At 40.6% G+C, this 26,942-nt stretch overlaps 2 protein-coding genes across 3 annotated transcripts in view; both read right to left on the reverse strand.

Annotated features, from left to right (window-relative positions):
- LOC113067602 (zinc finger protein 239-like) overlaps positions 1 to 5,709 on the reverse strand; it is a 262,749-nt gene extending 257,040 nt beyond the window's left edge. The window contains exons 1-2 of the mRNA XM_026239961.1: positions 5,633 to 5,709; positions 5,296 to 5,411 (exon numbers count right to left, since the gene is read on the reverse strand). Of these exons, the coding sequence (XP_026095746.1) occupies positions 5,296 to 5,380 (85 nt within the window). The 5' untranslated portion in view covers positions 5,381 to 5,411; positions 5,633 to 5,709. The remainder of the gene's footprint in view (positions 1 to 5,295; positions 5,412 to 5,632) is intronic.
- A 12,593-nt stretch (positions 5,710 to 18,302) lies between these two features.
- LOC113067371 (zinc finger protein 239-like) overlaps positions 18,303 to 26,942 on the reverse strand; it is a 42,147-nt gene continuing 33,507 nt past the window's right edge. For both annotated transcript variants that reach the window (XM_026239742.1, XM_026239743.1), the window contains exons 6-7: positions 20,618 to 20,779; positions 18,303 to 20,407 (exon numbers count right to left, since the gene is read on the reverse strand). In XM_026239742.1, the coding sequence (XP_026095527.1) occupies positions 19,434 to 20,407; positions 20,618 to 20,779 (1,136 nt within the window). In that variant the 3' untranslated portion in view covers positions 18,303 to 19,433. The remainder of the gene's footprint in view (positions 20,408 to 20,617; positions 20,780 to 26,942) is intronic.

A 26,942-nucleotide genomic window follows, 5' to 3' on the forward strand; every position in this document is an offset into this window, starting at 1 on the left:
GCTTTCCTTTCCTTCCTTGTTGGAAGAGCACACGAAACTTGGAGATGGAGACACAGAGCTGACTGGAGATAACGAACCTGGATCGGAGATAGGAGAGACTTGGGCGTGCAAACAAACAACCGGTAAGTAGATGTCAGGTGAGTAACAATTCAAGCCAAAATCTGTGACGGTCTGTTGTGTGTTGTGTGTGTGTGTGTAGTCTTTTTAACCAGTGCAGGTGGAATGAGACCCGCTGGTAATCGTGACTGAATGATTGGTGACAATGAGCAGGCCGAGCAGGAGGAGGAATTGTGGGAAATGACTGCTTTCAGACAAGAGGTTTTCTGGTTACAGACAAGAGGTTGAGCAGCTGGCTTTCTGGTGCAGTCCCCAAAAATCTGGAGCTCAACATGCTCAAAACTGTTGAAATGATGGAAGACTCACCATCATGGACAGAAGTCATTCAACCCCCTCCCTCAGGACTGAAGTGGGGCACTCACATTGACACCATAGTGAAAAAAGGCTCAGCAGAGGTTGAACTTCCTTTGACAACAAAAAAAAAAGTTCAACCTGCCACAGGTGCAGATGACACCGTTTTATACAGCTGTTATTGTGTCATTTCTGTGGTCTTCTATAACTGTCTGGTTTCTATAATGTCTGTGCGCCAGAACATCTAGGCATAACCCCCCCCCCCATGCCATCTCCATCTTAAACAGCTAACACACGAATTATTACCAGTGTTCTGTAATTTATTTCTTTAATTCATTCTCCATCTCTAATTATTGTCTCCCTGTTCTCATGTTGAATATGTCTGTAGTTGTATGTATGCATGCATGTACCAAGAGCAAAAAAAAATAAAATCTGACAGTGATATACAGTATACCGTCTGTTATAATATAGTTAGTGTTGTTGTAATGATGTGCCATCTGACATTATCAGGTAGATCTATTAGTCCATTAAAATTGTAAATTCAAGGCATTCTAAATTGTAGACAGGCAAAAATGCTACTGTATGCTTTTCATATTTATATAATTCAATTATTCATCTATATCACGGAAAGAGTATATCACGTTTTTCTGCAGATATCAGCGTGATAACAAATGTAATAATAAACAGTTAAAGTCGGCATGAAACGGAAGTTGAGATTGTCATTTTTTCCTTGCTGTGACGTATATCCGAGTTTAACGGCTTCTGAAATTATAAAAAAATGTAGGGCGGGGCTTGGTTTCGTCCATCGGGGAATTGATTGGATCGTTGGAGGTTGGGCGTTGCAAACAAAATGAAGGCAGATTTGAATGCTAGTTTACATTCAGTTGTGGAGGATTTCTCTCCACCGTTACCCTCCCATGAAGGATTTTTTATTGAGGAGCCTGGCGACGAGAATGAGGACGAGGAGCTAAATTTTCAGGCAAGAATCAGCCCATATTTATACGAGCCTCCTGCAAACCAGTCGAGTGAAGTTGTCGGTCAAGTTCACCCTCGAGAGTTTCTCTGGCTCTGGCCGCACCCTTTCGCCATGGCACGTGACCGAAAGAGAAGAGAGGTCGTTTCGAGGGGGGATGGTAGGGTAATGTATTTGATTAAAGATTATAAGGGTACATGAATTTTAAAAAAAATAATGAAGTACACAGATAAATCATTTATAATAAACACTACAATATTACATATAAAAAGAAGATTTGTCAAATTTGATTTCATGCCGACTTTAAAGTTAGCAATAAGAGTGACTTACATTTCTAGTTTTTGTCAATTTTGCCAATAAAAATAGTTCCAAATTAAAGATCACAGCACTGTTTTGCATCTTTTTTGAGTAAAAGTTTACTTAATGAATGAATCAACATTTTGAACAAATAGGTTGAATAAAGGATTCAGTGATTCACTTATTAACAACAGTCAAATGCTTTATTCCTTAATAAATCAGCCGTTGACGCAATGACTCACTCATTAACTGCCATATAACTGTCATTTGCTGCCATATACTGGCGTTTAAATTGAGACTTTTTTCATGTCTTAAATCATTTAAAATAACAGTATTTAACCTTTTAATTTTAAAAACTGCAGTATAAATGCATCCATGTCCCCTCTGAGATACATAAAATTTGTAAATACATCTAAATGCTGTTTCAGAAGCAGATTCCAGAAATGTTTTCTTGGCATAAAAATAAGGAATAAAAGACACCATGTACTGGATGAGGTGCTCCTTATTCTTACCCAAAAATACAAAATTGAACAAAACTTAAAACTGAACATTATCTTGCTACTCACGCTGTGTATGAAATTTTACATTTTGCATTTACTTGTACTTTAACTTTCAATAATTAAGTACATTTGAGATTTTAAAAATACTTTTCTTAAGTATAATAAATATCACATACTTTAATACTTTTACTCAAGTAATATTCTGAAGGTGACTTTAACGTCTGCCAAAGTAATTTTCTGGTAAGATCTCTGTACTTTTGCTTGAGTATGACTTTCAGGTGCTTTATACACCACTGACACACTTTAATACTTCCTTTTTCAATAAAAACTCTTTCCACACTGAGTGCATGCATAAGGCTTCTCTCCAGTCTGAGTTTGTATGTGCTTTTTAAGGTTTCCTTAATGAGTAAAACTCTTTCCACAGTGTTTGCAGATGGAAGGTTTCTCTTCAGTGTGAATTCCCATGTGTCTTTTAAGGGTTTAGTTTTGAGTAAAGATTCTCCACAGTGTTTGCAGGAGATACCTCTAGTTCCTGTCTTCTTGGCTCTTATTCGTGTGGAAACCTCTTCAGTCTGTGAGCAGCTAAGATATTTTTCTTCCGTTTTGAAGTCTGGATTTTCCTCATTCAGGTACTTCTCTTCATTTTGATTCAGTTCTTGACCCTCCTCTTTCAGCACCTTCAGGTCTAAGGTGAATAGAGACAAATACAAGTTAAAAGGTTAGTTAACCTCAAACGAGAATTACCCCAAGATTTACTCACCCTCAACTTCTTTCAGACGAACACAATCAGAGTTATTTATCAATCAATCACCTTTATTTATATAGTGCTTTAAACAAAATACATTGCGTCAAAGCACTGAACAACATTCATTAGGAAAACAGTGTCTCAATAATGCAAAATGATAGTTAAAGGCAGTTCATCATTGAATTCAGTGATGTCATCTCTGTTCAGTTTAAATAGTGTCTGTGCATTTATTTGCAATCAAGTCAATGATATCTCTGTAGATGAAGTGACCCCAACTAAGCAAGCCAGAGGTGACAGCAGCAAGGAACCGAAACTCCATCGGTGACAGAATGGAGAAAAAAACCTTGGGAGAAACCAGGCTCAGTTGGGGTCAGTTCTCCTCTGACCAGACGAAACCAGTAGTTCAATTCCAGACTGCAGCAAAGTCAGATTGTGCAGAAGAATCATCTGTTTCCTGTGGTCTTGTCCTGGTGCTCCTCTGAGACAAGGTCTTTACAGGGGATCTGTATCTGGGGCTTCAGTTGTCCTGGTCTCCGCTGTCTTTCAGGGCAGTAGAGGTCCTTTCTAGGTGCTGATCCACCATCTGGTCTGGATACGTACTGGATCCGGGTGACTGCAGTGACCCTCTGATCTGGACACAGACTGGATCTGGTGGCCACGGTGACCTCGGAACAAGAGAGAAACAGACTAATATTAGCGTAGATGCCATTCTTCTAATGATGCAGCAAGTACATCGGGTGTTATGTGAAGTGTTTCCGGTTCACCTTATTAATGCAGCCTAAAAATCCTTTAACGGATTTGGATATTAAAAGCATATTAGTATGTTATCTGTATGCCAGGTTAAAGAGATGGGTCTTTAATCTAGATTTAAACTGCAAGAGTGTGTCTGCCTCCCGAACAATGTTAGGTAGGTTATTCCAGAGTTTAGGCGCCAAATAGGAAAAGGATCTGCCGCCCGCAGTTGATTTTGATATTCTAGGTATTATCAAATTGCCTGAGTTTTGAGAACGTAGCGGACGTAGAGGAGTATAATGTAAAAGGAGCTCATTCAAACACTGAGGTGCTAAACCATTCAGGGCTTTATAAGTAATAAGCAATATTTTAAAATCTATAGGATGTTTGATAGGGAGCCAGTGCAGTGTGGACAGGACCGGGCTAATATGGTCATACTTCCTGGTTCTAGTAAGAACTCTTGCTGCTGCATTTTGGACTAGCTGTAGTTTGTTTACCAAGCGTGCAGAACAACCACCCAATAAAGCATTACAATAGTCTAACCTTGAAGTCATAAATGCATGGATTAACATTTCTGCATTTGACATTGAGAGCATAGGCCGTAATTTAGATATATTTTTGAGATGGAAAAATGCAGTTTTACAAATGCTAGAAACGTGGCTTTCTAAGGAAAGATTGCGATCAAGTAGCACACCTAGGTTCCTAACTGATGACGAAGAATTGACAGAGCAACCATCAAGTCTTAGACAGTGTTCTAGGTTATTACAAGCAGAGTTTTTAGGTCCTATAATTAACACCTCTGTTTTTTCTGAATTTAGCAGTAAGAAATTACTCGTCATCCAGTTTTTTATATCGACTATGCATTCCATTAGTTTTTCAAATTGGTGTGTTTCACCGGGCCGCGAGGAAATATAGAGCTGCGTATCATCAGCATAACAGTGAAAGCTAACACCATGTTTCCTGATGATATCTCCCAAGGGTAACATATAAAGCGTGAAGAGTATTTTATAAAAATTCCCTGCACCCTCAAGCATTATAATTGTAGTGAATGAAATTTTTAAGCTTAAAAATCATCCAACATCATAAAACGCACTTCACACAGCTCCAAGAGGTTAATAAAAGTGTGTAAGACAAATATCTTTATTTAAAACTCAATAAACAAAACAACTAGCTTCTGGAGCCATGCGGATACACATTTGACTTGTGTTAATATTCGTGACGTAGTGCACACTCCTATGTGCTGTGCAGCTCATGTGATTATAATGCATAGTACATCACAGGAGTGTGCACTACACTACATCACAGAAGTTAGCGTATGTCAAATGTGAATAACCATCAAAATCTCACCCCCTATTCACTTCCATTATAAAGCTAGCAAAAACCAGGATATATATTTTTTAAATAACTCTGAATGTGTTCGTCTGATAGAAGAAAGTCATATAAACATAGGACAGCTTGATGGTGAGTAAATTAAGGGTTAACATTCATTTTGGGGTGAACTATCCCTTTAGCCTAGACTCCAGGTCAAAAAAAGCCATTATTTGGAAATCATATGACATTCTTCAGAAACATCATTAATTCCTGTCAAGCTGTACTGTGAATAAGAATCAAATGAGTTAAGCTTTGAGAAAGACACAAACCTGTTTGTTCCTCAGTATCTTCATGTTTGATACTGAACACTTCTGTAATCCTAATGTCTTCACTCTCCTCTTTAATAAACGACATCTTTATAATAGTGTGTCATGTGGATGATTATCTGTGAGTTTGGACAAGAGGAGAATAATTAACAGAAAGAAAATAAATCTAAATGTGTTATTCCTGTGCAATTGCACTTTGCTCAAAACAAATAATTAATAATAAACTACAAAATTTCATACTAAGCATTGCAATGTTACATGTAATAAAACATTAATTTAAGAGTTCTCATTAGAAGCATAAAATATCCTGAACAGTTTGGAACACTTCAAAAACACAAACCTTTTCTTCAGCCAGAACAGAGCAGGAGGAGGCACAGTCTTATGATGTCATATCTCCCCTCCAAAATAAAAGTCCCCATTCACACGCTAAAATCAGAAATGTGCAGATATATTCAAATACAAATAATAAAACAAAACACATCAACGATGTGTGTGTGTGTATATATATATATATATATATATATATATATATATATATATATATATATATATATATATATAAAGCTAGGGCAGATTGAAAAAGGCTTGGTTTACTGCTCAGTCAAAAATAAAAAGACTTCCTGATACATTTTGTCAACTGCTTTCTGGATAATAGGGCTTGGGCGCCGCGTTGCATTCTGGGACGTGGCGGTCCGGCTGGTAGCTTCGCGAATGTAAACATTCAGCAAGAATGATGCAGAGTTGGGAGAAAGAGAGAGGATGGTACATCCTCTCGCGAAAAGGTTGTGGGATTTAAAGGGATACACAAAATAGGGATGTCAGGGACCGGTATGTGCACAAAATCAGCACTATTAACGGTTTGGATCCATATGAAATTCCCAACAAAGAGTGGAGCACCGACGATTACTTGCTGCCACACTTTTGCATTACAGATATCCTCGGCTACATTGTTTGTTTTGTGAGCGCCTACACTTCAGAACAGTTCCGAAGCTACAAGTCATTGGAGTCTCATGTACAGTTCACAAATGGATATGTTCAGGAGTTGGAGATCATAAAACCGGCAAACAGTATACGTTACAGTAATCTGGACAAAGGTAAGCTGCGCTACACCTTGCTGTTTGGTAAACGTTAGCGCTAACATCCATTCACACATGTACTTTTAACAAAAGTGTAGTTAGAAGCTGTCAACCCTCCCGTTTTTATCCGGGGTTCTCACGTATTTGAGCTCTTTTCCCACTGTCTTCCCGTTTTAGTATTTTCCTGTAAAATATCCCGTTAGCCCTTCGATCGGACCTGTCAGTCTCTGTGTTGTTGTCCTGTTGCTACCCCTTGCCCTTCCAGCGAAACAGCTGTTTTCAAAGCATTGTTTTGCTCACTTGAAAGCAACCTTTAGCGTAAGGTTGGGCTTTTTAAGATAGCTTGGTTGTTGTGAGAGCACAATTTCACGCAAATCTGCAACTAAAGTCACGTTAGACCTAGCTTCACAAATCGCTTAACGTTAGTTAATGCAGCAGTTTTGTTTTTGCTGTCAGCAGAGGGATAGCAACAAAAAGATGAATGTTGAAACTTCCCGTATTTTGGATGTGTAACCCAAGAAATTTCCCTTATTTTCAATGTTGACTTAAGCTATATAAATTAGTATTCAGATGTTATGTTCTCTGTGATCGCGCCTCCAAGCAGGAAAGCGGTGTAAAGTTAATCCATTCTCATTTTATTTTCCCCATGGCGATTATGTGTTGCGCTATTACACCCCACAATACAGCAACGGTTTACCATGGTTGAAATAGATTTTTAATTAATCAAATTAAGACACGAATGAGAGGGAGTATGTCTAAACACTGCGCAGTAGACCGAGTAGCAGTAAAGGACGCTATCAACGTGGTGGCCATGCCAAGTAATGACGTCACGATGCCCAAGCCCTATTCATGAAGAGAATCCTAGTCATGAACTTTACTGACATCACTTGTGGAACCAGATTAAGAACATCTTCTTTCAGTGCGTATCACTGATGGAATCTCGTTGGATGATTTATCTTCTCAATTTTATTTTATTTGGTTTTTAGGAATTTAACCCCTATGACATGATCTGGGAAGATGGCGCCGTTGTGGTTTGCATGCCGTCTATCGCTCAGCATAGTCCTGAGTTTGTTTGTTTTAAGCTCATTTATTTAGTGTTTAACACAGTGTGCTTCACCAGTTTTAACATATGACCGATTCACCCTTTAAAGTTGGAAGAAATTTCATATAAACAACTCATCAGTTTTCATGGTGCTCCACCTCCCTTTCTGAAGTCAATTCCGGACTGTATACGCCACTGGCCTTGCTCCCTGCCGGGCAGAAGGCGAAAGAGACGACGTGGATGACAAGGTGGCCTAGCTGTTAAGCTAAAATGCTACCTGCGACTCCATCGGGAGTCGCCTTCTTCCCCAGGGAGCTTTATGAAGGACTTCGGGATATGTTACCCGCGCTGGCGTTCTCTGGAGCCAGTGCATGGTTGGATTGTTCCCGTGTTTCCCACCTCGCTGGAGCCGCTCCCGGTTTTTTGCGCGCCTCGCACTGCGCGGGGAGGAGTGTGTCAGGGGAATCTTCGGCTGCTGCCTAGGGCGAAACAACCTGCGGCCTCTCCTGAACTTCCAGCGCTGCTCAGAATGGCTTTGATTAACGCCAGGTCGGTAGTAAACAAGACTTTCATTATAAATGACTTTTTCTCTGCTCGCCACCTAGACCTTCTCTTTTTGACTGAAACATGGATTACTCCGGGGGATATTAGTGCCTTTTCTGAAATGGTTCCGTCAAACTCTCTGTTTTTAAATTCACCGCGTACAACGGGACGAGGTGGTGGTCTGGCCTCTATTTATAAAGACATTTTTTCCTGCCGTCCCGTAGTTTCAAAGGAATACCAAAGCTTTGAGCTACAGTTGTTTACTCTGGAGCTATGCGACCCTGTTCTGTTTGCACTGATTTATCGTCCCCCAAAACCTAATTCAAATTTTCTGAAGGATTTTGCTGACTTTTTGGGAGATTTCATTGCAAAATATGACAAACTAATGATTGTTGGGGACTTTAATGTTCATGTCTGTTGTGCAGCAGATTCCTTAGCAAAGGAATTTATCAATCTGCCAAATGCATTTGATCTGATGCTTCAGATCAATGTACCCACTCATCAGCATGGCCATACACTGGATTTAGTGCTAACTTATGGCTGCTCTCTGAATGAACTAGAGGTGTGTGAAAATGGTTTCTCTGACCACAAGACTATTATGTTTATGATTCCATCTTTTAACAAAACTGTTACGCCGATGTATTCGGCTCGCCAGTCGCGGCTTATCACATCAGCTACCAGGGAAGCTTTTCGCTCAGCCTTTAGTGAAGGTTTGCTACAAAGTGACGTTCTAAACACCGATGCAAGTGCTGAAGAACTACTTCCCAGTTTTAACTTCACCTGTGTTCATGCTCTAGACCAAGTGGCACCTGGTCTCCATAAACCGAAATCTGAGCCTTGGCTTAATGACACAACTCGCACTCTTAGGCGTATTTGCAGAAGATTTGAAAGAAAATGGAGGAAGGACAGACTTCAGGTTTCAATGCAAATGTTCAGAGACTCACTAACTCAATATCAGAAAGCAGTGAAAACGGCGAGATCAATTTATTTCACTGACATTATAAACAAGAATTGTCATAAACCAAAAACTCTGTTTAATGTTATAAATTCCACCATCAACCCCTCCACTGGTCTTGATATAGAAGTGTCATTAGTTTCCTGTGAAGACTTTCTTTGTTTCTTTGTACAGAAGACACATGGCTTAAGAATGGGGCTAAACCCAGTTTCATCTGACCCTTCAACTCTCTCTAGATGTACTGCTGTTTTTAGTTGTTTTACTCCTGTTACAGATAACCATCTGATAGAAATAGTGGATCACATGAAAGCATCTGGTTCCCCAACTGATGTAATGCCCCCTCTCTTCTTTAAGCAAGTTATAGATGTGGTTGTTCAAAATCCTCTGTCTTTGATAAATCGCTGTTTACAAACAGGTACTTTTCCAGAGTCGCTTAAACATGCAACTGTCTCTGCTTAAAAAACAGGGTATGGATCCTACTATTCTGACAAATTTTAGGCCCATCTCTAATTTGTCTTTCATTTAAAAAATTATTGAGAAATCAGTTCTTGATCAAATACAATCTTTTATGGCTGAAAATTTGATCTTCAAGGTTTTCAATTCTGGGTTTAGAAAACATCACTCTACTGAGACTGCTCTGCTGAAAGTTTCAAATGATATACTGTTAACATGTGACTCAGGCAACTATGCGGTTTTACTCCTTTTAGATCTCACCACTGCATTTGATACTGTCAATCGCGCTGTACTTCTCGATCGACTGGAATATTGTGCTGGCATTACTGGCAGTGCCCTGCAGTGGTTTAGATCCTATCTGACAAATAGGACCTTTTCAGTGAAGTTAGGAGATCATACCTCAAGTAAAGCTGCGATAACCAGTGGAGTTCCTCAAGGATCAATTTTAGCTCCCTTTCTTTTCTCTCTCTATATGCTCCCTCTTGGCTCTATCTTCAAAAAGTATGGGCTATCATTCCATTGCTATGCGGACGATACACAAGTTTATCTGCCTCTAAAATGGAATGCACTGGATGGACTGATTGCACTATTGCTTTGTTTGAGTGATGTAAAGAAATGGTTGTCTCTAAACTTTTTAAATTTCAATGAGAGCAAAACAGAATTGATTGTTTTTAAACCCTCTGTTTCTGTGACTTCTACAATTCCAAATTTGGGTGAGTTATAACCGTATGTTAAGCAACATGTAAAAAATGTGGGTGTTGTATTTGATGAGCAAATGAAATTTGATAGACAGATTAATACTGTGGTTAAATCTTCCTTTTTCCAACTGCGGCTTCTTGCTAAAGTAAAATCTTTCCTATCTTTTAAAAACCTTGAAAAAGTGATACATGCTTTCATTACCTCCAGATTGGATTACTGCAACTCACTGTATGCTGGAAATAGTCAAATAGCTCTTTCTCGTTTACAGCTGGTTCAGAACGCAGCAGCAAGATTTCTGACCAGGTCTCGTAAGCGGGATCATATCACTCCAGTTTTACAGTCTTTACACTGGCTGCCTGTACACTATAGAGTTGATTTTAAAATTGTATTAATCGTGTTTAAGTCACTACATGGTATGGCCCCTTCATATATATCTGAACTTTTAATTGAACGCAGTGAAACAAGATCTCTCCGGTCATCAAACCAGAGACTATTGTTTACACCAAAGACGAGGCTGAAGTCCAGGGGCGATCGTGCGTTTTCATCTATCGCCCCAAGACTTTGGAATGAGTTGCCCTCTTCTATTCGATTAGCTCCCTCTGTGTTCATTTTTAAGTCAAGATTAAAAACCTGTTTGACAAAGCTTTTATTTCTGGCTGAAGCACTTTGTTTTACCATGTTTTATTTATAGTTTGCAGTTCCTGTGGTCTTGTCCAGGTGAAAGCTGCCAACTTCTCCACCCCATTTCCAGAATGAGATTCTCTGACTACCTTTATCTCCAAAGGACTGTTGTTGAATCTTTCAAAAGTTTTGGCTTGGGGTCCTTCTCATGTGCAGCAGCACTTTCCACTGCTACAATAACATGAGGCTGCCCGCTGACGTGCCTGACTTTAAAGTCAAAGTCACCTTTATTTATATAGCGCTTTAAACTAAATACATTGCGTCAAAGCAACTGAACAACATTAATTTGAAAAACATTGTCTCAATAATGCAAAATGATAGTTTAAGGCAGTTCATTATTGAATTCAGTTATGTCATCTCTGTTCAGTTTAAATAGTGTCTGTGCATTAATTTGCAATCAAGTCAATGATATCACTGTAGATGAAGTGACCCCAACTAAGCAAGCCAGAGGCGACAGCGGCAAGGAACCGAAACTCCATCGGTGACAGAATGGAGAAAAAAACCTTGGGAAAAACCAGGCTCAGTTGGGGGGCCAGTTCTCTTCTGACCAGACGAAACCAGTAGTTCAATTCCAAGTTGCAGCAAAGTCAGATTGTGCAGATTGTGTCAGATTGTGTGTTTCCTGTGGTCTTGTCCTGGTGCTCCTCTGAGACAAGGTATTTACAGGGGATCTGTATCTGGGCTCTAGTTGTCCTGGTCTCCGCTGTCTTTCAGGGATGTAGAGGTCCTTTCTAGGTGCTGATCCACCATCTGGTCTGGATACGTACTGGATCCGGGTGACTGCAGTGACCCTCTGATCTGGATACAGACTGGATCTGGTGGCCACGGTGACCTCGGAACAAGAGAAAAACAGACAAATATTAACGTAGATGTCATTCTTCTAATGATGTAGCAAGTACATCGGGTGTTATGTGAAGTGTTTCCGGTTCTGGTTTACCTAATTAATGCAGCCTAAAAATCCTTTAACGGATTTGGATATTAAAAGCATATTAGTATGTTATGTGTATGCCAGGTTAAAGAGATGGGTCTTTAATCTAGATTTAAACTGCAAGAGTGTGTCTGCCTCCAGAACAATGTTAGGTAGGTTATTCCAGAGTTTAGGCGCCAAATAGGAAAAGGATCTGCCGCCCGCAGTTGATTTTGATATTCTAGGTATTATCACATTTCCTGAGTTTTGAGTACGTAGCGGACGTAGAGGAGTATAATGTAAAAGGACCTAATTCAAATACTGAGGTGCTAAACCATTCAGGGCTTTATAAATAATAAGCAATATTTTGAGTAATTGAGTAATTAAGCGTTTGAGCTCCGTCACTATATTCTTTTCATTGACTATTTTTAACTTAAAAATCTATTTTATACATCATCGTTTCCGTTTATATAATGTGTGAATATATCCTCTATTGTATTCTACAACAAAAACAATCAGAGCGCCTCGCTATCACTAGTTTTATTTTGATCTCCTGGGTCCGCTATTAGCTTTTAGCCCGTTAGCATCAGCAAGCGTGGTTGCTGCTAACTGCGCTTACATTGCTAATACTCTATTCACACACATTACCTCTGGACGAAGGCGTGAACGGAGGGGACCGAAACCTCGGATTCCATACTGGGAAAAATAGGTGGCTGGTAACCTACACTACACTCAAAAGGAGATAGCCCCGTAGCTGATACTGGTAAGGTATTGTGGGCGTACTCCACCATAGACAATTTTTGGCTCCAGGAGGAAGGATTCTTGGAGACCAAACATCGCAACACCCTTTCCAAATCTTGGTTGGCTCTCTCGGTTTGACCATTGCTCTGGGGGTGAAACCCTGAGGACAGACTTACATGGTCAAAAATACGTGACAAAGAATCGTCTATTATTGGAACCCGGGCGGTACGAAATAGTAAAGTCAAAACGTCGGAAAAAAGTGCCCACCGAGCCTGCCTGGAGTTCAACCTTTTGGCAGTGGTAATGTATTCTAAATTCTTGTGATCAGTCCATACTATAAAAGGAACCCCCGATCCTTCTAACCAGTTTCGCCATTCCTCCAATGCCATCTTAACTGCCAACAATTCTCGGTTACCAATATTGTAATTTCGTTCTGCAGGAGATAAACGATATGAAAAATACGCGCAAGGGTGGACCTTGTCGTCTAAGGGAGAATGTTGAGATAACACCGCTCCTACCCCCACCTCTGACGCATCGACCTCCACCACAAACTGACATGTAGGGTCAGGGATAATCAGAATTGGGGCTGAAATGAAACAGCTCTTAAGTTTAGCAAACACAGCCTCAGCTGTGTCTGACCACCTGAACGCAGTCTTGGCGGAGGTCAAGGCGGTCAGAGGCGCGGCTAGTTTGCTGAAGTTGTGAATGAAACGCCGGTAAAACTCTGCTTGTAATAACCTAGAACACTGTCTAAGACTTGATGGTTGCTCTGTCAATTCTTCGTCATCAGTTAGGAACCTAGGTGTGCTATTTGATCGCAATCTTTCCTTAGAAAGCCACGTTTCTAGCATTTGCATAGAAACGATCTGAACGAGTTTTACTGCAGGTTTACTGCATACAATCGTCTGGCGCCGGTACAGGATGGCTGCCTCCGTGACGAGCTCCGCATATGTTTTTGTGTTTTTGTTAGTTTGTCCTGTCTTTAGTTATATTCCTGCCATCAGTTTCACCAGGGAAGAACTGCTGAACATTCGGCAGAACACACCACAGGATATTTTACCGGATTTCAATTATTCAGACGTTTTACTGAACGTTGTTATCGGAGGAGCGGCGGCGCTGATCAAACGCTTCAGGACGCGCAGACGGGGGAAGCGAGCGGGAGCGCTCGTCAGACTCAGGAAGCGCGGATTTCGAACGCCGTTGCCTAGCATCCATCTGGCAAATCTCCGCTCTCTACCCAACAAAACGGACGAACTCCTTCTGCTTTCTCGGACAAATAAGGATTTCACACACTCTGCTGCTCTGTGTTTCACGGAAACCTGGCTGAATGACACCATACCGGACAGCGCGCTCCATCTGCCGGGCTTTCAGCTGTTTAGAGCGGATCGTGACACAGAATCAACGGGGAAATCGCGTGGTGGCGGGACATGCTTTTACATCAATGAACGGTGGTGTACAGATGTAACTGTGTTAAAGAAGACGTGCTGCTCAAATCTCGAAACACTCTTCATTAACTGCAAGCCGTTCTATTCGCCGCGGGAGTTTCACTCGTTCATTCTGGTCAGTGTTTACATCCATCCCCAAGCGCATGTGAGCTCAGCTTTACAGAAACTCGCTGATCAGATCACAGAGACAGAACAACAACACCCGGACTCTGTTTTAATCATTCTCGGGGACTTTAATAAAGCCAATCTGTCCCGTGAACTGCCAAAATACAGACAGCATGTTACTTGTCCCACAAGAGACAGTAATATATTGGATCACTGTTACACCACAATAAAGGATGCATATCACTCTGTTCCACGAGCAGCTTTGGGACGTTCTGATCACCTTCTGGTTCATCTAATACCGTCCTACAGGCAGAAACTAAAATCAGCTAAACCTGTATCAAGGACTGTAAAAAGATGGACTAATGAAGCAGAGCAGGATTTACAATCTAGTTTTGACCTCACTGATTGGAGTGTTTTTGAAGCTTCTGCCACCGATCTGGATGAACTCACAGAGACCGTAACATCATATATCAGTTTCTGTGAGGATATGTGTATTCCTACAAAGACTCAACTAATTTACAATAATGACAAACCGTGGTTCACTGCAAAACTCAGACAGCTCCGTCAGGCCAAAGAAGATGCTTACGTGAAGGGGGACAATGTCTTGTATAAACAGGCTAAATACACATTGGAAAAGGAGATCAAAGTGGCAAAGAGGAATTATTCTGAAAAAATAAGGACTCAGTTCACTTCCAACGACTCCGCATCAGTGTGGAAAAGTCTAAAGAAGATCACCAATTACAAGACACCACCCCCCAGCACCGTAGAGAATCGACGACTGGCAGACGATCTGAACGAGTTTTACTGCAGGTTTGAAAGAACACCCATCACCTGCCCTGAACGCCTCCCCACAAAACCATTCACACCCTTCACAACTCCTGCAACCAGCCCTGAATGCCTCTCCAAACTACCGTTCACACGACTAACAGCTCCTGCAACCCATCCTGAACACCTCTCCAATCAAGCACTCTCACCATTCACACCTCCTGCATCCCCCCTCTCCCCCACACCTGCAATTCAGATCAGCGAGGATGCGGTGCGCCAGGTCTTCCGGAAGCAGAAAAGGAAAAAAGCACCAGGCCCAGATTGTGTTACACCAGCCTGTCTGAAATCCTGTGCTGACCAGCTGGCCCCCATCTTCACACAGATCTTCAACAGATCGCTGGAGCTGTGCGAAGTCCCTTCATGCCTCAAACGTTCCACCATCATCCCCATCCCTAAGAAACCCAAAATTACAGGACTAAATGACTACAGGCCTGTGGCTCTAACGTCTGTAGTCATGAAGTCATTTGAAAAACTGGTGCTGGCCCACCTGAAGGACATCACTGGGCCCTTGCTGGATCCTCTTCAGTTTGCCTACAGAGCAAACAGGTCTGTGGACGATGCAGTAAACATTGGACTGCATTATGTTCTGCAACACCTAGACAGACCGGGGACTTATGTGAGGATCCTGTTTGTGGACTTCAGCTCGGCCTTCAACACGATCATCCCAAACCTACTCCTGCCCAAACTAAATCAGCTCTCTGTGCCCACCTCAGTCTGTCAGTGGATCAACAGCTTCCTGACAGACAGGCAGCAGCTAGTGAGGCTGGGAAAATACACATCCAGCACCCGTACAATCAGCACCGGAGCTCCCCAGGGGTGCGTTCTCTCCCCACTGCTCTTCTCCCTGTACACTAATGATTGCACATCTAAGGACCTCTCTGTCAAGCTCCTGAAGTTTGCAGATGACACCACACTCATCGGCCTCATTCAGGACGGTGACGAGTCTGCTTACAGACAAGAGGTTAAAGAGCTGGCTGTCTGGTGCAGTCTCAACAACCTGGAGCTTAACACCCTCAAAACAGTGGAGATGATCGTGGACTTCAGGAGAAACCCCCCTGCACTCTCCCCACTCACCATCATGAACAGCACTGTGACTGCAGTGGAGTCATTCAGGATCCTGGGAACCACCATCTCTCAGGACCTGAAGTGGGACATTCACATTGACTCCATTGTGAAAAAGGCCCAGCAGAGGTTGTACTTCCTTCGCCAGCTGAGGAAGTTTAACCTGCCACAGGAGCTGCTGAAACAGTTCTACTCCACCATCATTGAATCCATCCTCTGCACTTCAGTAACTGTCTGGTTCAGCTCAGCTTCTAAATCTGACCTCAGAAGACTACAGAGAGTAGTCCGGACTGCTGAGCGAATCATCGGTTCAACCCTCCCATCTATTCAAGAACTGTACTTATCCAGAGTGAGAAAAAGGGCTGTCAAAATCACTCTGGACCCCTCACATCCAGCACACTCCCTCTTTGAACTGTGTCCATCTGGTCGACGCTACAGAGCACTGAGCACTAGAACGACCAGACACAGGACCAGTTTCTTCCCTCAGGCAATCCATCTTATGAACAGCTTATAATAACGGCGGACACACTACACTTTATATTTATATACACACACACTTTATTTATCTAACACACATACTTAGTATACACTTAAATTTTGCACACAATATATATGTACATACATAACTTCATTTTGTAATATACTTGCCTACAATTGTCATTTGTATATTGTTATTCACTATCTACTTATTTGTATTTTTTATTCTTTTATTATGTGTTTTATGTTCTGTCGCTGTCATTCTGTTGTACTGCGGAGCTTCTGTCACGAAAACAAATTCCTCGTATGTGTACATACCTGGCAATAAAGCTCATTCTGATTCTGATTCTGATTCTGATTTGTAAAACTGCATTTTTCCATCTCAAAAATATATCTAATTTACGGCCTATGCTCTCAATGTCAAATGCAGAAATGTTAATCCATGCATTTATGACTTCAAGGTAAGATTATTGTAATGCTTTATTGGGTGGTTGTTCTGCACGCTTGGTAAACAAACTACAGCTAGTCCAAAATGCAGCAGCAAGAGTTCTTACTAGAACCAGGAAGTATGACCATATTAGCCCGGTCCTGTCCACACTGCACTGGCTCCCTATAAAACATCGTATAGATTTTAAAATATTGCTTATTACTTATAAAGCCCTGAATGGTTTAGCACCTCAGTATTTGAATGAGCTCCTTTTACATTATACTCCTCTACGTCCGCTACGTTCTCAAAACTCAGGCAATTTGATAATACCTAGAATATCAAAATCAACTGCGGGCGGCAGATCCTTTTCCTATTTGGCGCCTAAACTCTGGAATAACCTACCTAACATTGTTCGGGAGGCAGACACACTCTTGCAGTTTAAATCTAGATTAAAGACCCATCTCTTTAACCTGTCTTACACATAACATACTAATATGCTTTTAATATCCAAATCCATTAAAGGATTTTTAGGCTGCATTAATTAGGTAAACCAGAACCGGAAACACTTCACATAACACCCGATGTACTTGCTAAATCATTAGAAGAATGGCATCTACGCTAATATTAGTCTGTTTCTCTCTTGTTCCGAGGTCACCGTAGACACCAGATCCAGTCTGTGTCCAGATCAGAGGGTCACTGCAGTCGCCTGGATCCAGTACGTATCCAGACCAGATGGTGGATCAGCACCTAGAAAGGACCTCTACTGCCCTGAAAGACAGCGGAGACCAGGACAACTAGAGCCCAGATACAGATCCCCTGTAAAGACCTTGTCTCAGAGGAACACCAGGACAAGACCACAGGAAACAGATGATTCTTCTGCACAATCTGACTTTGCTGCAGTCTGGAATTGAACTACTGGTTTCGTCTGGTCAGAGGAGAACTGAGCCCAACTGAGCCTGGTTTCTCCCAAGGTTTTTTTCTCCATTCTGTCACCGATGGAGTTTCGGTTCCTTGCCGCTGTCGCCTCTGGCTTGCTTAGTTGGGGTCACTTCATCTACAGCGATATCATTGACTTGATTGCAAATAAATGCACAAACACTATTTAACTGAACAGAGATGACATCACTGAATTCAATGATGAACTGCCTTTAACTATCATTTTACATTATTGACACTGTGTTCCTAATGAATGTTGTTCAGTTGCTTTGATTTATTTGAAATTAGTCATTCTTGACCCAAATTTTTCATCTAAAAAAAACATATTTAAAAGATGGCTAAAACTTTGAAAATTAACATTGTACATTTTAGATATATTTTGAACTTTCTGACTATAGATGCATCTAATTTATATTAAATGTGATGAAAATTCCGCACTTTCATTATTGCATGATGAGTTGGTCACAGGCATGTAAAACAGCAATAAGGCCCATGAAATCATTGTATAAAAGTTCATGACAACAAATTTCAGCTATTTCATCACTGTCATATTCTTAAAAAACATAGTATATTTAGTTTTGAAAACATAATTAAGCTTTCTTAAGTATGGCCATCAGACAGTGGAACAAGTTGGCAATAGAGTTTTTTATTCGTAAATTTTTACACTTTTTTTTTACATCAGGCCAAAAAATGGCTTCTTCTAAAACAAACATGTTCACATAATGCATTGTAATTGATGTATACATGAGAGTGTATTTGTTAATGAATGTTGAGGAATAAAAGGGTCTGGTAACTTTAATGCTGTTTTGGGGTAAATGTATTATTAATATGTGTATCTATTTGTCATCAGCCTGCCCAGGGACTACAGGTGGAAATTAGCATAAGCGCTACAACCTGGTATAATGCATCTCTCCTTTCTAAGGTTAATGTATATTTTACAGTGTACCTGTTCAAATAAATAAATAACATAAAAATACAAAAGCCCCTTTCACACTGCCATTCCAGAAAATACACGGGTAATGTGTCCCGGCAATTGTTCCTGGGTTGCTACATTTTGCCCCTTTCACACTGCCAGTGATTACATGGAATATGTGCGTGCGTACACACACAACCCGTAAAGGTCCTGTAAAGACACGTGACATAAGGATATTTTTATCCTTGCGAAAGTTGATCAGCCTTCAAAACACCTGGTAAAAGATTAGCACGCTAATGTGCATCATCACTACGACACCATTTACGGCATTATTTTTGTTCACATCGAGTTCATTCCAGGACTGAACCCAGCAATGTTACTAGTTCTCCGACCCGGGATCAATCCTGTTTGCGTTCACAGAGAAGGTGATCTGGCAATTTTCCGGGTCCAACGTGGAGTGTAAAAGGGGCTAAGGCGTCCTGAACAAGAGCAGTTTGTAAAAACTTTAATGAAGAAAAGCAGAAGAGTAAGCAAACTACAAGTGACACATATTCATTATGTGAACAACAGGAGATATAATTTATATCTTGCAGAAAAATTAAAAACAAGGATTTTATTTTTTACATTATTCTTTGTTGAGGAACTCCATCTTTGAGTTTATCTAAATCAATCAGTTGATTCTGCTGGTTCTGAAGATGAAGATTAACTTTATTCACTGTGAAAACTTTAGATAATGTTTCTTCATCATGTCACTTGTAATGACAGATGTATGCAGATGATATTTCATAGCTTGATGCATTACTGTGTCATCTTTTTGTAATGATGCGAAACAGACTGAAAGATCTGAAGATGATCTACTTAATGTGATTGTTTTTTGTATGTCTGTGTAGGGCAGAATATTGACTGAAATGCTTCCCACATGCAGTGCATTGATACGGTTTCTCTCCAGTGTGAATCCTCTCATGTGTTTTCAGAGATGTTGACTGATTGAATCTCTTGTCACAGTGTGAACACTTGTAAGGTTTCTCTCCAGTGTGAATCCTCTCATGTCTTTTTAGGTCTCCTGTCTTACAGAATCTCTTGTCACAGTGTGAACACTTGTAAGGTTTTTCTCCGGTGTGAATCCTATGGTGCTGTTTTAAACCGCTCGCTGAAGTAAAAGTCTTTTCACACTCAAAGCACATGTACTCTCTCACACCAGTATGTATTTTCTGATGTATTTTCAAATATTGAAGACGTGAAAAACTCTTTCCACACAAATGACATGAATGTGGATTCTCTTTTGTATGAATTCTCAGGTGTGTTTTCAGGTCTGAAGTACTCAAAAATGTCTTCCCGCATTGATCACATGTGTACAGTTTCTCTCTAGTGTGGATGTTCATGTGTAACTTAAGGTTTGCTGATCCTGAAAAACTCTTTCCACACTGACCACAAGTGAACAGCTTCTCTCCAGTATGAACTCTCATATGTACCAAAAGACTTCCTTTTGTTGTTAATCTCTTCCCGCACTGATCACATGCATATGGTTTTTCTCCAGTGTGGATCCTTTTATGTTTATTCAGGTGTCCAGACTGATTGAGTCTCTTGTCACAGTGTGAACACTTGTAAGGTTTCTCTCTGGTATGAAGTCTTATTTGAATATCAAGAATATGTTTATATTTGCAGCTCTTTCCACACTGAGTGCAGGTGAAAGATTTATTGGCTCTTGTTTTCTTTAATATTATCTGTTTGCTTTCACAGCTACTCAAGTGGTTTTCTCCAGTTTTTAAGTGAATTTTCTCCTCAACTTCTCTCAATTCTTCATTGTCCTCATTTTCTTCAGTCAACTCTGAAATAACAGCAAAAAGCATTTATTTGTCATTAACTCATTAAAAAGTGAAAAGACACAAAGTTAAACCCTAATGTAACAGCGGGTTCTGTATTTGATTTAGTAATATAATTGAATATCTCTAAATATATTTCCAATTACAACAAACACAATATAAATCTACTTAGAACCATTGTCATTATTAATGAAGAATGAAGAATAAGCACCAACCTGTTAGCTCTTTAGTATCTTCAGCATATTTAATTCTGCAGGGTTCTGGATCTCCCATCTCCTCTCTTTCCTCTTTAATAAACTCAGACTTTACAGAAATCTTCCTGAAGCTTTGATGCTCATCTTCACTTGTAAACTGATGGGAATATTCCAGCTGAATTTCTGTGTGGAAGCAGCAGATTTGCCATAATCAAAAAAAAAAAAGTAACGTGACATTCAGCCAAGTATGGTGACCCATACTCAGAATGTGTGCTCTGAATTTAAACCATCCAAAGTGCACACACACACAGCAGTGAACACACACACACACACACACACACACTGTGAGCACACACCCGGAGCAGTGTTCATCATTTATGCTGCGGCGCCCGGGGAGCAGTTGGGGGTTCAGTGCCTTGCTCAAGGGCACCTCAGTCGTGACTGTAGTTAAAGGCACTGCAGTTATTATATCACTATATTAAAAGAGTGTAGACACAAGGGGTGGGGTGGGTGATGGATAAGACACATGCCTTAGGTGTGAGAGACCCGGGTTCGAATACACTGTGAAACACCAATGTGTCCCTGAGCAAGACACTTAACCTCTAGTTGCTCCAGAGGCGTGCGACCTCTGACATACAGTACAGACCAAAAGTTTGGACACACCTTCTCATACAAAGAGTTTTCTTTATTTTCATGACTATGAAAGTTGTAGAGTCACACTGAAGACATCAAGGGCTATTTGATCAAGAAGGAGAGTGATGGGGTGCTGCTCCAGATGACCTGGCCTCCACAGTCACCGGACCTGAACCCAATCGAGATGGTTTAGGGGTGAGCTGGACCGCAGACAGAAGGCAAAAGGGCCAACAAGTGCTAAGCATCTCTCGGGGAACTCCTTCAAGACTGTTGGAAGACCATTTCAGGTGACTACCTCTTGAAGCTCATCAAGAGAATGCCAAGAGTGTGCAAAGCAGTAATCAAAGCATAAGGTGACTACTTTGAAGAACCTACAATATGACATATTTTCAGTTGTTTCACACTTTTTTATTATGTATATAATTCCATAGATAATTCCACATGTGTTAATTCATAGTTTGATGACTTCAGTGTGAATCTACACTCTAAAGAAAACTCTTTGAATGAGAAGGTGTGTCCAAACTTTTGGTGTGTACTGTATATAGCAATTGTAAGCTGCTTTGGATAAAAGCGTCAGCTAAATGAATAACATAATGTAATGTAAAAGTATGAGTGTAGAGCACATCAATTTAAAAGTCTCATACAGTAACATTGAATGCAGTAATGCCACAGCCATATCACCCTGCAGCCTAAGACTGGTCACCCGCTGACGCTTAGCAGGGTTGAGCTGGTCAGTACCTGGATGGGAAACCTCCTGGAAAAACTAGGTTGCTGTTAGAAGAGGTGTTAGTGAGGCCATCAGGGGGTGCTCACCCTGTGGTCTGTGTGGATCCTTATGCCCCAGTATAGTGGCCTCCTAATAATCCCCAACCATTGAATTGGCTCTATCATTTAGAGTCTTTTATGATTTTCTGGTCCTGTTGGTGTCGCTGTTGGACAGTGTTTTCTCTACTTCCTGTTGGCCTTCTGTAGCTAATCATAGCTCCGTGTAGCTGTTTTTATTTTATTTTTTTCTCTATAATCTTTCTTACTATCACTGTCTGTTTGTTTGTTTTTTAAGTTGTAAAATATAACTTAATTCACACCATATTTCTGATATTACCGATCAATCTTATCAGATTAACTTTGATCGTTCACTCTTCCGTGACTGCAGTACACCTGCAAAGCGTTAGCACTCGTTAGCTTGTCATTAGCGTTTTCTTTTCTCCTCTCCTCTCTCACGCTGCAGTTTTTCACAAGTTCATCAAACAACCGCAGTAAGAATATTTCATCAAGCACGGTGAGTAATGGCTTCTCCTGCTATTGTTATTTGCACCTCTTGCCACATGTACAGTTTATCTATCTCTGTCGCTGATGAAGGATTCACATGTGATAAATGCAGGGAAATAGTTAGGCTGACAGAGAAGATTTCAGAATTAGAGACACGCATCCAAACTTTAATTGAGGACAGTAAGAATGTAAGGGCTCTAGATACAGCTTTGGATGCGTCTAGCTCAGGGATTCCTGTACATTGTCCGGTTCCAGCAGAGCCCCTGCAGCAGGGCAACTGGGTGACGGTGAGGCAGCGTAGTCGTGGGTCAAAACACCGCTCTTCTGTTCCGATCAAAACATTAAACAGGTTCTCCCCACTCAGTGATGCACCCACTGAGAAACCTGATGAAAGTGCTCTAGTTATTGGTGATTCTATTGTACGGAACGTGAATATAGAGACACCAGCCACCATAGTCAAATGTTTACCGGGAGCCAGAGCGCCTGACATCTTGGCAAATTTAAAAGTGCTGGCTAATGCTAAACGTAAATACAGTAAGATTGTTATTCATGCTGGCGCTAATGATGTTCGACTTCGCCAGTCGGAGATCACTAAAAATAACTTTAAAGAGGTGTGTGAACTTGCAAGCACGATGTCAGACACTGTAATATGCTCTGGTCCCCTCCCTGCTTACCGTGGTGATGAGATGCATAGCAGATTGTCATCACTCAATGGCTGGATGTCTAAGTGGTGCCCACAGAATAACATAGGTTTCATAGACAATTGGACGAGCTTTTGGGGCAGACCTGACCTGTTTAAAAGAGATGGTCTTCATCCCTTCTGGGGTGGCGCCACTCTTCTGTCTAGAAATATGGCAAATAGTCTTAGTGTTTATACTTGACTAACTGGGGCCCAGGTCAGGAAGCAGACAGACTGGCTAAACCGACCGTCTGCTAGCTGCCTCCCGTCACAGAGGTCAGCTAATTCTCAGAAAATAGAGACTCTTTCACCTAGATATCACACTATAGAGACTGTGTCTGTTCCCCGAACTAGAAAATACAAAAATTGTCAAAATCAATTTAAGAGTAACAATTTAACTGAGTTTCAACAAATAAAAAACAAATGCAATATGGATAAACAAATGATAAAGATTGGCTTATTGAATATCAGATCCATTTCTACGAAAACACTTTTTGTAAATAATATGATAACTGATCATAATATAGATGTGCTCTGTTTGACAGAAACCTGGCTAAAACCTGATGATTACATTATTTTAAATGAGTCCACCCCCCAAGATTATTGTTATAAACATGAGCCGCGTCTAAAAGGCAAAGGGGGAGGTGTTGCTTCAATTTATAATAACTTTTTCAGGATTTCTCAGAGGGCAGGCTTCAAGTATAACTCGTTTGAAGTAATGGTGCTTCATATAACATTATCCAGAGAAACCAATGTTAATGATAAATCCCCTGTTATGTTTGTACTGGCTACTGTATACAGGCCACCAGGGCACCATACAGACTTTATTAAAGAGTTTGGTGATTTTACATCCGAGTTAGTTCTGGCTGCAGATAAAGTTTTAATAGTTGGTGATTTTAATATCCATGTCGATAATGAAAAAGATGCATTGGGATCAGCATTTATAGACATTCTGAACTCTATTGGTGTTAGACAACATGTTTCAGGACCTACTCATTGTCGAAAGCATACTCTAGATTTAATACTGTCCCATGGAATTGATGTTGATAGTGTTGAAATTATTCAGCCAAGTGATGATATCTCAGATCATTATTTAGTTCTGTGAAAACTTCATATAGACAAAATTGTAAATTCTACTTCTTGTTACAAGTATGATAGAACCATCACTTCTACCACAAAAGAGTGCTTTTTAAGTTATCTTCCTGATGTATACAAATTCCTTAGCATATCCAAAACCTCAGAACAACTTGATGATGTAACAGAAACTATGGACTCTCTCTTTTCTAGCACTTTAAATACAGTCGCTCCTTTACGCTTAAGGAAGGTTAAGGAAAACAGTTTGACACCATGGTATAATGAGCATACTCGCACCCTAAAGAGAGCAGCCCGAAAAATGGAGCGCAGCTGGAGGAAAACAAAACTAGAGGTATTTCGTATTGCTTGGCGGGAAAGAAAAGAAAGAAAGTGAAGTGACATTCAGCCAAGTATGGTGACCCATACTCAGAATTTGTGCTCTGCATTTAACCCATCCGAAATGCACACACACAGAGCAGTGAACACACACACACACACTGTGAGCACACACCCAGAGCAGTGGGCAACCATTTATGCTGCGGCGCCCGGGGAGCAGTTGGGGGTTCGATGCCTTGCTCAAGGGCACCTAAGTCGTGGTATTGAAGGTGGAGAGAGAACTGTACACGCACTCCCCCCACCCACAATTCCATCCAGCCAGAGACTAGAACCCACAACCCTTCAATTGGGAGTCTGACTCTCTAACCATTAGGCCACGACTTCCCCAAGTAGCATATCCTACAGAAAAGCATTAAAAACTGCTAGATCTGATTACTTTTCTTCTCTTTTAGAAGAAAACAAACATAACCCCAGGTATTTATTCAATACAGTGGCTAAATTAACGAAAAATAAAGCCTCAACAAGTGTTGACATTTCCCAACACCACAACAGTAATGACTTTATGAACTACTTTACTTCTAAAATCGATACTATTAGAGATAAAATTGCAACCATTCAGCCGTCAGCTACAGTATCACATCAGACAGTGCACTATAGACCCCCTGAGGAACAGTTCCACTCACTCTCTACTATAGGAGAGGAAGAATTGTATAAACTTGTTAAATCATCTAAACCAACAACATGTATGTTAGACCCTATACCATCTAAGCTCTTAAAGGAGGTGCTTCCAGAAGTCATAGGTCCTCTTCTGACTATTATTAATTCCTCATTGTCATTAGGATATGTCTGCAAAACCTTCAAACTGGCTGTTATTAAGCCTCTCATAAAAAAAAACACAACTTGACCCCAGAGAACTTGTTAATTATAGACCAATCTCGAATCTCCCTTTTCTGTCCAAGATACTAGAAAAGGTGGTATCCTCACAATTATATTCCTTCTTAGAGAAAAATGGTATATGTGAGGATTTCCAGTCAGGATTTAGACCGTATCATAGTACTGAGACTGCTCTCCTTAGAGTTACAAATGATCTGCTCTTATCATCTGATCGTTGGTGTATCTCTCTATTAGTTTTATTGGATCTTAGTGCTGCGTTTGACACAACTGACCACAGCATTCTTTTGCATAGACTTGAACACTTTGTTGGCATCAGTGGAAGTGCATTAGCATGGTTTAAATCGTACTTATATGACCGCCATCAGTTCGTAGCAGTGAATGAAGATGTATCATATCAATCACAAGTGCAGTATGGAGTACCTCAAGGCTCAGTACTAGGGCCGCTACTCTTCACGCTTTATATGCTACCTTTGGGAGGTATCATCAGGAAACATGGTGTTAGCTTTCACTGTTATGCTGATGATACGCAGCTCTATATTTCCTCGCAGCCCGGTGAAATACACCAATTTGAAAAACTAATGGAGTGCATAGTCGATATAAAAAATTGGATGACGAGTTATTTCTTACTGTTAAATTCAGAAAAAAGGTGTTAATCATAGGGCCTAAAAACTCTGCTTGTAATAACCTAGAAGACTGTCTAAGACTTGATGGTTGCTCTGTCAATTCTTCGTCATCAGTTAGGAACCTAGGTGTGCTACTTGATCGCAATCTTTCCTTAGATAGCCACGTTTCTAGCATTTGTAAAACTGCATTTTTCCATCTCAAAAATATATCTAAATTACGGCCTATGCTCTCAATGTCAAATGCAGAAATGTTAATCCATGCATTTATGACTTCAAGGTTAGACTATTTTAATGCTTTATTGGGTGGTTGTTCTGCACGCTTGGTAAACAAACTACAGCTAGTCCAAAATGCAGCAGCAAGAGTTCTTACTAGAACCAGGAAGTATGACCATATTAGCCCGGTCCTGTCCACACTGCACTGGCTCCCTATCAAACATCGTATAGATTTTAAAATATTGCTTATTACTTATAAAGCCCTGAATGGTTTAGCACCTCAGTATTTGAATGAGCTCCTTTTACATTATACTCTTCTACGTCCGCTACGTTCTCAAAACTCAGGCAATTTGATAATACCTAGAATATCAAAATCAACTGCGGGCGGCAGATCCTTTTCCTATTTGGCGCCTAAACTCTGGAATAACCTACCTAACATTGTTCGGGAGGCAGACACACCCTTGCAGTTTAAATCTAGATTAAAGACCCATCTCTTTAACCTGGCATACACATAACATACTAATATGCTTTTAATATCCAAATCCATTAAAGGATTTTTAGGCTGCATTAATTAGGTAAACCTGAACCAGAAACACTTCACATAACACCGTACTTTCTACATCAT

Source organism: Carassius auratus, linkage group LG28B (genome assembly GCF_003368295.1).
Source record: "Carassius auratus strain Wakin linkage group LG28B, ASM336829v1, whole genome shotgun sequence".
Taxonomy (NCBI): domain Eukaryota; kingdom Metazoa; phylum Chordata; class Actinopteri; order Cypriniformes; family Cyprinidae; genus Carassius; species Carassius auratus.